General features: G+C 43.4%; 2 protein-coding genes and 1 non-coding gene across 3 annotated transcripts; 2 read left to right on the forward strand and 1 right to left on the reverse strand.

Moving 5' to 3' along the window:
* The first annotated feature begins 308 nt into the window (after positions 1-308).
* B0H65DRAFT_252302 (SWR1-complex protein 5) lies at positions 309-1,688 on the forward strand. The gene is made up of 2 exons (XM_062822483.1): positions 309-813; positions 871-1,688. The coding sequence occupies exons 1-2, from the start codon at positions 482-484 to the stop codon at positions 1,568-1,570; spliced, it is 1,032 nt and encodes a 343-aa protein (XP_062679157.1). The 5' UTR covers positions 309-481; the 3' UTR covers positions 1,571-1,688.
* A 266-nt stretch (positions 1,689-1,954) lies between these two features.
* Positions 1,955-2,036, forward strand: B0H65DRAFT_t346. Its single transcript has one exon. It is a non-coding gene; the product is annotated as a tRNA-Ser (tRNA).
* B0H65DRAFT_252213 (thioredoxin-like protein) lies at positions 2,025-4,119 on the reverse strand. The gene is made up of 6 exons (XM_062822482.1): positions 3,838-4,119; positions 3,609-3,687; positions 3,463-3,503; positions 3,242-3,375; positions 2,661-3,058; positions 2,025-2,560 (listed from the first exon to the last, which is right to left on the reverse strand). Exons 1-6 carry the CDS (start codon positions 3,872-3,874, stop codon positions 2,479-2,481), a joined length of 771 nt encoding a protein of 256 aa, XP_062679158.1. The 5' UTR covers positions 3,875-4,119; the 3' UTR covers positions 2,025-2,478.
* Between the last annotated feature and the right edge of the window lie 8,219 nt (positions 4,120-12,338).

The raw sequence follows: 12,338 nt of genomic DNA on the forward strand, positions 1-12,338 counted from the left end.
GCGGGGAGGTCTCGTTTAACCAGAAATATCCTATTGGACATCACCAGTTCATCGGGGAGTACGGCATCACGGGCGTTTCCATGTTCGTGATAGCGACCTTTTCGAAGATGTCCCAGTGGTGCGGTTCACGATAATCGTCAGTTCCAGTCTGTTATAAGGTTCCCGGTTGCGGGGAGTTTCCAGCGGGACATCAAGGAAAGTGCGGGCGTGATGCGGGGGAGCTTGAGCCGAAAGGTGGTTGACATGACGGCAAGCTGCCCTATTGGCTGCTAAACAGAGCGTTTGTGTCCCACTCACGCTGCAGTCGATCGGACATGGAATGACATGGATCCTTACATTTCCGTCGTCACTTTTTCCACTTTGATATTCCGGCCCACGATACTTTGGAGAGGTACCTTTCTAGAAACGACGCACCCGGCAACGAAGATTCAACGCGATCAGCTCGAGGAAGGCCGGAACGTTACATTACGACGATACCAAGATGCCGCCAACCCTGGAACTCCTCGCGGAGGACTACGCGTCAGAGGAAGACTCCGACTTCGCGCCAGAAGCTGCCGAAGCCGCCGAAGAATCATCAGTATCCGACGACGACGACGAAGAAGCCGGTGACGATGCCGAGAAATCAAAGCCCGAAAAGAGGAAACGCGCCACCGTCGACGAGGTGGAAGACGCTGGTTACGACAATTCCGGAGATGAAGCGATAATAAAAAGGGGAGAGAAGCGACAAAAGAAGGCAAAGGCAAAGGATGTTGCCGACGATGAGGAAACTGGCGAGGGTGGCCTCATCAAGACGCGCAGCCAACGCGCTGTTGAGTACGTTTGTACATGAAACCTCTTCTCTTTGGATCCGGGCACTAACAACAATGATAGAAAAGAGAAGCGTTCAACAGCCGCCGCCAGCGGACCCGTTACAATCGACGTTGATGCCCTCTGGGCGCAAATGACCAGCGAGCCGGTCATACCACGAACAAGTTCAGCGAAACCAGACGAAAGCGCCGACGCAGCGAATCATGATGCCACGAAATCATCTCCACAGCAGCCAGAAGCAGGCAAATCGAAAGATCCCGACTCCAACTTCATAAAAATCAAGAGAACCTACAACTTCGCCGGCAAAGTCCACACCGAAGAGAAGCTCGTTGCCCGCGACTCTGCCGAAGCAAAGCTCTACCTCGCCTCTTTCGGGGAGAACGCCACAGCGGCCGACGGCGAAGCAGCCGCAGAGGACGAGTCCTCCTCCACCAAGCGCATGCCCCGAAAAGCCTTCCGGTCCGTCTTCGAGCCCATCACCGATGCCAACTCGGCGCATCGCTCCGACCTCAACCTGAGCATGGCCTCCCGCCTGCAGGCTCGCGAAGCCACGGGCAGCAAGGCCAAGAAGCTCAACACGGTCGAGAAGAGCAAGATGGACTGGGCGGTGGCGGTTGACAAGATGGGCCTCAAGGACGAGCTCGAGCTGGCGGGCAAGTCCAAGGACTCGTTTGCTGCGAGACAGGATTTCTTGGCCAGGAGCGAGATGCGCAGGGAGGAGGAGGCGAGGAGGGCGAGGATGGCGCAGGCGGGGAAGACGTGAGCGCGCTACCACTATTCTGTGGCATGCGATCGCCATTCGTCTATTGTCGCTTGCCTTTATTGTTGTATGGATCGCGTCTTCTCGCCAAAGCAGTATGGGAGGACCGCACTATGCAACACCATATCATTTTTCACGACCGCAAAATAGAGATACCCCATTTTCAATACCAGGACTTTTCAACGCCTTGACGACACGAAGCGAAGCATACCTGTGCATGATATCAAGTTTACATTCATCACAATTGCCCGACCGCTGCTGGATTTCGACCGCTGAGGAGCATGCATTCCTCAACCACAAACATTTGGCAAGTCGTATCAATGCACCGCCCCATCTGACACATAATCCCAACTTCCCAGTCCGGTAATCATCAAGTAATCATCAATTGGCGTGGTGGCGGAGTGGTCTAACGCGCAAGACTAGAAATCTTGTTCCTTCGGGAGCGTCTGTTCGAATCAGGCCCACGTCGAAACGAATATTTTTTTGACGATATTTTTTTTTTCGGTGGCTCCATAACACCAGTCAGGGGTTCCTAGCTGCTAGGAATGGAGGACGACGACGACGACCTTTTTGGTTTTGTTTACGACAACATCCAAATATATTTTGGAAGCTGGTTCGACTATTTGGGGGTCATTCACGCCGATATAACTTACTCGACGACCTCTTCTCAAGATCGGGAACGTCAGTGGTAACACGGCATGGGAAGACTGTCTGCTGTGAACCTCCAGTTTCATACAGTTTAAGAAGCAAGATCGCTGGGTCCAGACCATCTATCCAACTTCGGACTATTTGAATCTGAAGATCGCCGAAGAGTGTCTTCTCATGCCGGGTTAGAAAGACATTCGGTAAACTAAACGAAGGAGCAGTCAAAACCTGCTAATCCCAAGCACAGAACCCGGTTTCCAGCCCCATCACAACTTGGCCTTACCACCAGGAGGCAAAAGTGTGACGTCCTGGAAGGGCAGACCAAGGAACTTGTAGATGAAATGGAATCTGTCACACATCGTCAGTATCAACTCACACGAGCCACACTCCCTTTAAGTCCTGCCACAAACACCGAGAAGCAACAAAGAGAAATAAAAACTTGACATACCTATCACTCCCAAAAAACGGCTCCCCTTTTTCTTTCTTGTCGTCGGCGGTAACCCAAAACCACGGATTCCCAAACGCCCCCTTATCCAACGCCTCCTGCGTCGCTTTCTTTAGGGCCTCTTTGACTTGGGGGGTTTCAGTTCCCTTTATGATTTCTTCTACTTGTTGCTTTGTGAACAATTTCTTCTCCCCTTGTCCACTCTGAGCAGCAACAGCAGGGGTAGACAGAGAGGAGGAGGTAAAATCCGCCGGACACTCCAACAACGCCTTGGCGACGTTTTCGGGCAGGGTTAGGTTCAAGTTGGGGGGAGACCAGAAGAGGTGCATTAGGTAGTGGAGGGTGGTGAGGAAGGTGGAGGGGGGGTGGTGGGATTTGATGAAGTGGAGGGCGCGGTTGGGCTGTTGTTGTTTTTGACCGAAATTAGCTTTGCTGGTGACGATGGGCGGGACGGGGAGAGGAAGTGAGGGAGTGAGGAAGGAGAGGAAGGAGAGGAAGGAGAAGGAGAGAGAGAGAGAGAGGAGAGCAAGTGAGGGAGGAGAGGAAGGAGACGACGGAGAGGGACGGGATGGGATGGCACATACAACGATAGTCTTGGAAACAGCCATCAAATCCTTGGGCGTCTGGATCACCAGCCCCGGGAACCTAGCGATGGACCGTCGAGCATCGTGAGCGCCGTAGATGGCTTTGGCGGGGAGGCTCCAGGGGGGTTTGTTGCCTTCGTTTGTGAGATGTCTATGTCAGTACCCGTTTAGGCCACTCAGTGTATACTTGTAATGATGAAATGGGTCTGGACATTGCATACCTGAGCCGACGTTGATAGCCCCAAGAAGGACGGGATGGAATCTGGAGTGAGAGAGGGTAACAGGTTAGTTGAAGTAATCACCAGGATCAGGATGGTTTTTGGGACCTTGTGAGACATGGAGACATGAAAGAGAGAAAGAGACTCACTCAACCTCTACATTGTATGCTTTGAGCAGGTCACCGTTTCGTTGAAGGTCTAAGAAGGCTAGGTAGCTGTATAGGGACACTATGGAGGTAGATGTTGTGTTAGTCGTCGTCTTGATGATGATGATGGGATTGCACACCCACGGCCACGGCCACGGTCACGGTCCCGGCTCAAGACCAGGAGACCACCTCAGGTAGGTGGGTGAATTGTAACGGGTTCAGGTTTACTCACCAATGTCCATATACACATCAATCTTTCCTCCGCCCATTGTTCCTGTTGTCTCTATCCCGTCTTATCTGTTTCGTTCTTGTCTCGTTTCGTCTTATCCGTCCCTGCCGTTTCAGAAGATTACCTCTAATAAGTACAGTGGACGCCACCAAAGGTTCCAATGTCGTGATGTCGTGATGGTATGCTATACTTGAATGCTGTGGTTCTCAAAATGCAGGAATTAATGATTAGTGAACATATTGAGTGTCGTTGCACTTGTGAATGGTGTCGTTCATTCGACCTCGGCTTAGTTTGAGCACTACCGTTGAGGGGTGTCTGGCCAATCATAGCTCTTGGAGGCAAGCTAGGCCAGCTGGCTCAGCTTTCAAGTCCAAACGACTGCTCGGCAAGCGATGAACAACGAAACAACGTTTTTTACCTATAGTGATTAGTGAACGGCCTGTGTCAGCTGTTCAGCGCATGCTTTGTTAGCTTCCTAGCCTGCCGGTAACACCGAGCACTTCAGCTCGTCAGCTGTGATCCCGGCGCCGATGGTTATTGTTGTTTGTTTGTTCGGTTTGCCTTGGAGTTATGCTTTTCTACGGGAGTTTGTTTTTTTTCCTGCTTTTTTTTCTTTTCTTCTTCTTTCTTCAAATGCTTGCAAACGAAGAAAGTTCTTCGGCCAGGTGTATTGCCGTGGTGTGGGCTTAGTTGGAGGCTCTTTTGCGATGCTACGCCGCTTCACAGAATTCAGGGGATCGGGGACTTTTTAGGGGCTTATGTTTCCAGAAAGGAGTTCAATGTGAGGCAATTGCAACAATAATGAACGGAACGGAGGAAGAAATGCCTTTTACTCCAAAGTTTTTATCAATGATGCGCCATCAGAGACCATCAACGCACACATCTCAACCCAATCTTAGAGACCCAAGAATCAGGTCAACCATATGAACCACCCATGCCATGCCGTTTCACCCACTTTATAAAGTACCTACCCAGGCAGCTGCTCTCCTCCCAACTTTATATCCCCAAACCCACTGCCATCTCGAAACATCATCATTCATCAACTCCGCAACCATCTTCCCAGTAAAAAACGTGGGGAAGTATACTATTCTGAGAAACCGTCACAAGGAGACAAGGAGGAGGAGGGGAGTCCCACGAGATAGTGTAATCTGGGGATGGAAGATTGAGGTGATGTGAGGCTCCATGTCGCATTCGCATCCACTTCCCGACCTTCTTTTCTTTTCTTTGTTTTGCCTTTGAAGAAAACCGGGCAGCCGACCGACCGATCGATCGCTGAATTTTGAATGGATTGGCCACTCGGCCGTGCCGAACTTTCTGTTCTTGGAAGATGATGAACCCAACCTGGAAAAAACCCCTGAAAAAGCAAAGAGGCACTGCACTACTTGCACCAACGTCCGTGCCTTATGAGCTTCCTACTTTCCAGGTTGGACTGGACCATCTGTCTATCAAATGTTACAGCCGTGGTTGCCGTGGTTGCCGTGGCTGGGCATGGGATCCCGTATGCCCGTTGTCGTATATCATATTTCTCTTTGACCTATCCTATCATTTTTCATTTCATTTGCGTTTTGATTCTTTAACTCCTTCGAAACCGGATTCTAGAATATCTCCTTTTCAGGGTTTAGCGCTTTCGCTTGCGTTCGGTTCCCCCTTCGCGATCGAATGGGTGGCATGTGGGAGGGAACATGCGGATGGGGTGGGAATGCCATGTTGTTGCCGGGAGCTGCTGTGATGGTGAATAGAAAAGCACTCCGCTTTGCCATGTTGTTTCATTCCAACTTGCGATGTGTTTTTGTTATGAGATGAGAGATCGGTTGTGTTTGGTGTTGTTGGCGGTAGGTAGGGGACTTGCTTGTACACAGTAGGTACCTCTAGTGTTATAGTTTCCAGATGGACCCCAGCCTGTCGTCGTTAACATAAACGGGTGTAGGAACGACGAGTGGTTCCGGTGCCTCTTGTGTTACGGTGATGGGTTCTGCATCTTAGCTGTGACCGGTGCAGAATGCAGGATAATGCAGCAGTAGCATGCAGAATGCATCTCCTCTTCCCGCGGCCGTCAACGTTGGAGATAGGACTAACATACATGCACGTACATACCTATGCAGTACAGTTTCGCCGTTTGTCCCCGCTCCCGCTCTTCCGCCTTGCCTACCTTACATATTGTGGAAGTTGAAGCGGAGGTTCAGCAGTTGGCACATGTGGCAGGATAATACCAAATCTGTAACAGAAGTTGAGTGGAAGTCATTCACTGTGAGTGTGAGCGGTCACCCCGAAGGCCTGGAAAGCCAGGGGAGTTCAATACGACAAGTGACAGATACTGTGTAGATCCATGAGATGCATGAAATCGCTGAAATTCCATGACAACCCGGCTTCCATCATCTTTCTGGGTCTCCTCTTCTGGGTTCGCCATGCCATTGTCAGACCATGATCTGAAACCGCTCCCGAAAAAAGAACAACCGAAATCTCAAATCTTGCGACTTGCGGGAGCGAGGATGATGAGACGAAGGAGGAGGGAGGAGATAACCAAGAAATAAGCAAAGATTGGCTTGATTTCCGTTCTAGTCTGAAGCGACGAAAAAGGACCGAGTTTAGCGCAGCGGAGTGCCATCTGGCTTGTCCTTGTGTAGCGCGTCTCCCACTGAAGACATGGCCTGAAAATGAGAAAGACTCCAGCGCTTCAGGCTAGAAAACACACCATGACACCATCGCGATAAAAAACCAAAATGGTGCTAGCGACGCAAAGGTTAGCTGTAGTTCCGAAATGATCCCTGGGTAGTCCCCCCACTTTTTATCGCTGAGTAAGCCTAGCCAGCCAGCCCAGCCCAGCCAGCCCAGCCGTGCAATTGAGGCCCGCGCATCACCAGATTTACATCGTCGTTGTTATTTTTTTACGTAAGGCTATTCAGAGTCATCAATCTAATCAATTGTCTATTGCGGAGGGTATTGATATAGTTCCTACTAATATAATTGCTATCCCTTATATTATTAATACCCGCCGTATAAGTGCCTAGAGTATACGTACCTACCCTAGTTTTAATACCCGCTATATAAGTATTACCTATACTTAGATACTAAGGAAGGTATTAGAAAGCTCCTATATATCCCTATAAATATATTGAAAGTATTAGAAGCGGTACTATAAGGGCTAAGGTTCGATTATATTATATTACTAATATAATTTAGCTTTATAAGCTTCTTTATTATTAATTAGAAGTGGGAGGGTTTTTTTACTTTAGCCGAGGTATTAATTATTTAATAGCCGCTAGTATTCTATAATTAAGTTAGTTAGAATTGGTAGGAATTAGTATATATTTATAAGATAGTTAATATTAGATTGGCGGCTACTATTAGATTTAGGAATAAGGAAATAAGGAGGGTATTAGAATTCTTTATAAGGGAGTTGGAAGTTAGTAAAAAAGCGAAGGTAAGGGGGTTAGAGCTTTAAATGGCGAAGGAGAGGGTATTAGAAAAGGTATTAGTAGCGTTAGAATTAGTATTAATTATACTATAATAATTTTAGCCATATTATTAGCCATATTATTAATTGTCTTTATAACGGCTCGCTATAATTTTTCTAAAGTAATATTATTACGGGTATAGGACGCCTTCTATATATTCTTTCTCTATATACCCCTTCTCCTCCCTCCTCTTTAAGTATTTCGCTATATTATATAGCGGGGAAATTCGTTGTAAGAGAATATATAGTAATTATTATACCAATCGCAGTTATTAAGCATAATAGTAGCGGGCGCGGCGGGTTGGGTGGGTTGAATAAATTAAATAAAATTTTAATTACCTTCGAAATTATATAGTTTATAAATTTCCGAGTTTATAAGGTTTCGTCCCGATATTCTATATATATAATTTATAAAGTGTAAATTAGGGATAGTTATTTATCGTCGGCGGCTAGATAAGGTAGTAGGGTTTTGAATCGTATAAATATAATATTTAACCTCAGTCAACCTAGTACTCTTGTTTAATTTTAATTACTAATATATATTTATATCCTTTATAGCTAATATTAGTAGTGGATCTATTTATAATAATTTTAATATAAAGTATTTATAAAGTAAACTATATTAAGTTATAAATACCTTTTTATATATAATATTTAAATCTTATTATAAATCTTTAAATTAATCATTATATACGTAATAGTACTAGTACTATATAAATTTGAGGGTATATAGCGCTATTTATATAAAAAAAGGAGGTTAGTTAATTAGACTTCTAAAGCGTAAAAGGGAGTAATTATATTTATAAGGGTAATAATATAAAATTATACTCTACTTTTAATATTAAATTATTAAATATCCCTACCCTTTTATATTTATGTAAAAATAATTACTTCGCTATTATATATTTAAATTTAAATACTTCATTTTAAAAGCGGTAAATAAATTATATATACTCATATAATTAATTTAAAGAAGAGAAGCAGTTTTTAAGGAAGCATTTAATAATTCTATATATAAATTCGATTCTACTAAATACTTTAATATCATAATTTTTAAGCATCAATATTATACAGTTATTAAATGCGTCGATTTATAATAGGTAGTATTTATATAAATACGTTAGAAGTATTATAATAAAGGGTTATTAGCGGTTATAAAGAAGAAGGGGGGGTATTAAGTACGTACGAATCTATCGTTTAAATTTATAGACTATTAAATACTATACCCTTTTAAAATAATCTTTATTATTAATATAAACTACTTATCTCTACGTAATTCAAAAGCCTTTATATATATTTAAATAGAGTTGATAAATAAGGTTAAAAGTTAGTATATTATAATTATATAGAGCGATAACTTTAATTATTGATTTATTAATTATATTACGAATTCTTTATTTATTATTAAATTACTAAGGAAGGCAGTTAGTATCGTCGGTATTATTATCGCTAACCTTGTTATTAACAGCCGCCGCGGGGCTTCAGTATAATAGGGGATTAAGACTATTACTATTTAAATCCCGGGTAATTAGCGGGAAATTTAAAAAGTTAATATCGGGAGTAGGATCGTTACTACTATTACTGCTAATTAAGGGCGGCTAAACTTACTTCTTTTTAATATAGTAATTTATATTCTTTATAATATACTATATATAGAATTAGTATAGTACGTTTAAGTAAATAGTAATAGCGGCTTTTTTAAACCTTCTATTAAAGTCTATAATAAGTATTATTAGGTTAGGAATTTCGTAATCCTTTTAAACCCTTTTTAAATAATTAAATTACTATATAAATGTTTTTAATTCTTTCTATTCAAAAGATTGAAGGCAACGTTAAAATTATAATCTAATATATTAACGCTAGTAACGTTAAAGAGGGGAAGGTTAAAGCAGTTTATTTATATAAGAGAGATAGTTAATTAATTATACTTTTTTAAAAAAAGATAGTTTTATTTACTTTACAGATATTATTTATTAATAATATATAGGGGTTTTTCTTCTATATTTCAATAGATTAATCAAAAGTTTAGAATATTCGCAATACCCTCTATTCGGTAAGTAAGAGGGGGTTATAATCAATAAAATATTCGATACTATAGAGGTTCTTATTCTATTTAATAAATTAATAAATGTTTTAATCGAGGTATAAGGACTATACTTTATATAGCGAATATAGTATTGAATATTCAAAACCTCCCTAACTATAATAAGGATTCGAAGACCGTGTAATTTTAATATTAAATTATTATAGTTAGCGCGTTAAATAGCGGCGATATTTTCTTCTTTAGGGTTTAGAATATTATTTAAATAGTAAAGAATTTAATAAATAATTATTTTAATAATATTAAGTAATTTTTCGATAGCAATATTAATAACTCCTTTATAATAGCGGCGGATCTATTATTAATATATAATATTACTAGTAAAATTAGTAACGTTAATATTATAATTATAGTTATTATTAATTTTTTTAACAAATTATTAATTACTTTACCTCTTCTTCAATACAATTTTTATTTAATATAGGTAATCCAATCGCTTTGAAGTAATATTTCGAACGCTTTATTTAATAGTTTTCTAAATACGACTTTATATATAAGAATAATTAATTCGTTTAATAACCCCCTCCTTTCCCCTCTTTTCACTCTTTATTTAAATATATAATACAATTATAAAACTTTATTGCACGGCGTAATTTTATAGTATATCGAATATAACGATTATATTATTATAATTTAAAGAAGTAAATAATAATTTCGCTAACTTTCTAATAGTAGTACGTTCGTTAAGGGACAGCGATTATATTTTTAATTTCGATCGTTAGCGAGGGTAGCGGCAGATTAAGAACGAATATAATTTAGTAAGAGGAATTATACTCCGTTCGGGAATAATTATTCGAAATGGATTCGGGGTTATTTTAATTAGTAATTCTATTTAAACCCTATTAGCGCTAATTATTTTAATCAATTAAGAGTTTAATTTACGTAAGCGAGGTATACGCAACTTGCGGGCAGACGAAGAGGTATAGTAATACGGCGAGTTTAAGGATACTAGACGAAATAAAAATAAAGACGATAGATAATCGTTATAAATGGTCGTTTAATACTAAAGTAAGATTTTGCGATACCTTCATTCAATTGTGTATAATACTAACTATTATTAATAGAGAGCGCGACGACGGCAGCAGTTAGGCAATAATACCTCTGTACAGCTGGGCTGACTAGGCTGGGCTAGCTGGCTGGGCTTACTCAGTGATAAAAAGTGGGGGGGACTACCCAGGGATCATTTCGGGACTACCTAGCTAACCTTTACGTACTAGCGATGCATGTCGCGATCCTGTGCAGCGTGGTGACTAGTGCCTGACTAAACAAGAAGCTACCTAACTTATCGCCAAGTGGAGTCAAACGTCCAGCCAATAGCCGCGCTTGCATGGAGTCAGCCCCTAACCAGAAAAGAGTTTGGTCTGCTCATTTCTGAAATTGCAGACAATTTCGGGCCAAAAGTCTGCGAAGAGACAAGCTCTATTCACTACTGCGGTAGAGGTACCGTTGCTGCCTCGCGTAACCCCATAAGCGAGGCATGGATAAGGAGAAACATCAAATCTCACTGTTTGAAATCTAAGGTTCGAAAGATGAAGACTCCGGCTTTGTGCGTCATTGACCGGAGTAGTTTCAGCGAATTGTTGGGAGAGGTGAAGAGGATACCCATCAAGCTGGGCGGAGAAGAGAGAGAAAATTGCGGGATTGGCATAACCCCAAACCAACAATGGAGACTGGAGCCGAAGAAGGATAAAACTGAAATCGTCGGCCGGGATGGTGACTGTTGCTTTCGGCCGCTGCCGCGTGGGCCGTGGAGATGGTGGCTGCTGCTCTCTTTTTCTTTCAATTCCAATTCGCGCGCTGCGTCTGTTCTTTGTGGTCCGGCAGTTTCTTGTGATTAAGGTACGGAGTTTCCTGCGCTAAACAGAATTATGGTTCTTTGAAACTGCCGGGTTACCGTCCTGTGCCGTTCGTCTTGGGTTCGGACCGTTGGTTTGTTGACAAAGTCATGCCGTCAGTCCTTTGTGATCAGTGATATAAACTTATTTGGACGTCTTCCCGTCACTTTTCTTGGTGATGATTTCTTGACAAGAGATGCCACGGAGATGAAGGTTCAAACAATGCACCAAATTTGTGAGCGTGGAGCTCGTTTGGGAAAAAAGACAATCGGTTCCTTGCTGATCACATGAGGCGGGGCATCAGAAAACGGGCCCTGCAGGGGTGGAACATGGCCTTCGCCGAAGGGCATCGGCGTGGTCCATGTGGAGAAGGAATCTCCAGTTCGGATTTCCACACCCGTCCGTTTCGCATTCCTTCGTGTCGGGTTTGAGGGCTTCGCTGTGAGGTCGCGGTCGTTGCGGCGGTACGAAGCCATAGGTGAGCAAACAACACCGCGGCCGGCGGGAGGAAGGAAGGGAGAGAGAAAGATGTCAACCGTCAAGCAAACATTTCAAAATCCTTTCGTCGCGAATACCTGTCGTCCTATCAGAATTGACCATAGCCGAAGCATAAAACGAAAGGCTGAGGTGTGTCTGATACATGCTTCCTTTGTGCCGCATGGATCGCCAATCCCGGCTAGTCTGGTTGTGGTTTCAAAGCCGCACATTGTTAGATGCATGCGCCGCCTTTGATGCACACATGGAAACCCAAGAATCTGTCTAAACCTCGTCCAGGGGCCTATAGCAGGCTTCGAACCTTTATAAGGTTGACAGCCTCATGATCAGTCGAAATGGGCTTGTGGTCGTTGGGGATTTCCGGAGCCCCGATATCCTGAAAAGAGGCGTCAAAGAGGCTTTCTGAGGCGTTGTCGTCGCCGCTTCTCCGGTCCGATAGTCCTGCCATCTCTGCTCGTGCAGGGCTGACCTGCTTATACGCGGCTTATACGCAGTCTTCAGACAGACCATACCGGACGCATCAGCACCGGTGGTGGACCCGGATCCGAAGCACCGGCGCAAGCCTGCCGTTTAATAACTGATGTCGATCGGTTCAGGGTCGGTCAGGGGTATCGGGCAT

The sequence above is a fragment of the Neurospora tetraspora genome (assembly GCF_033439725.1).
Source record: "Neurospora tetraspora strain CBS 560.94 chromosome Unknown B0H65scaffold_6, whole genome shotgun sequence".
NCBI classification, from domain to species: domain Eukaryota; kingdom Fungi; phylum Ascomycota; class Sordariomycetes; order Sordariales; family Sordariaceae; genus Neurospora; species Neurospora tetraspora.

Bases quoted from the DNA above. Each gene is read 5' to 3' on its own strand.
- B0H65DRAFT_252302 (XM_062822483.1), top strand. From the start codon at position 482: ATGCCGCCAACCCTGGAACTCCTCGCGGAGGACTACGCGTCAGAGGAA. The intron at 814-870 runs GTACGTTTGTAC...CAACAATGATAG, and splicing joins CGCAGCCAACGCGCTGTTGA to AAAAGAGAAGCGTTCAACAG.
- B0H65DRAFT_252213 (XM_062822482.1), bottom strand. From the start codon at position 3,874: ATGGGCGGAGGAAAGATTGATGTGTATATGGACATTG. The intron at 3,504-3,608 runs GTGAGTCTCTTT...CTCTCACTCCAG, and splicing joins GCATACAATGTAGAGGTTGA to ATTCCATCCCGTCCTTCTTG. The intron at 3,059-3,241 runs GTATGTGCCATC...AAACAACAACAG, and splicing joins CTGTTTCCAAGACTATCGTT to CCCAACCGCGCCCTCCACTT.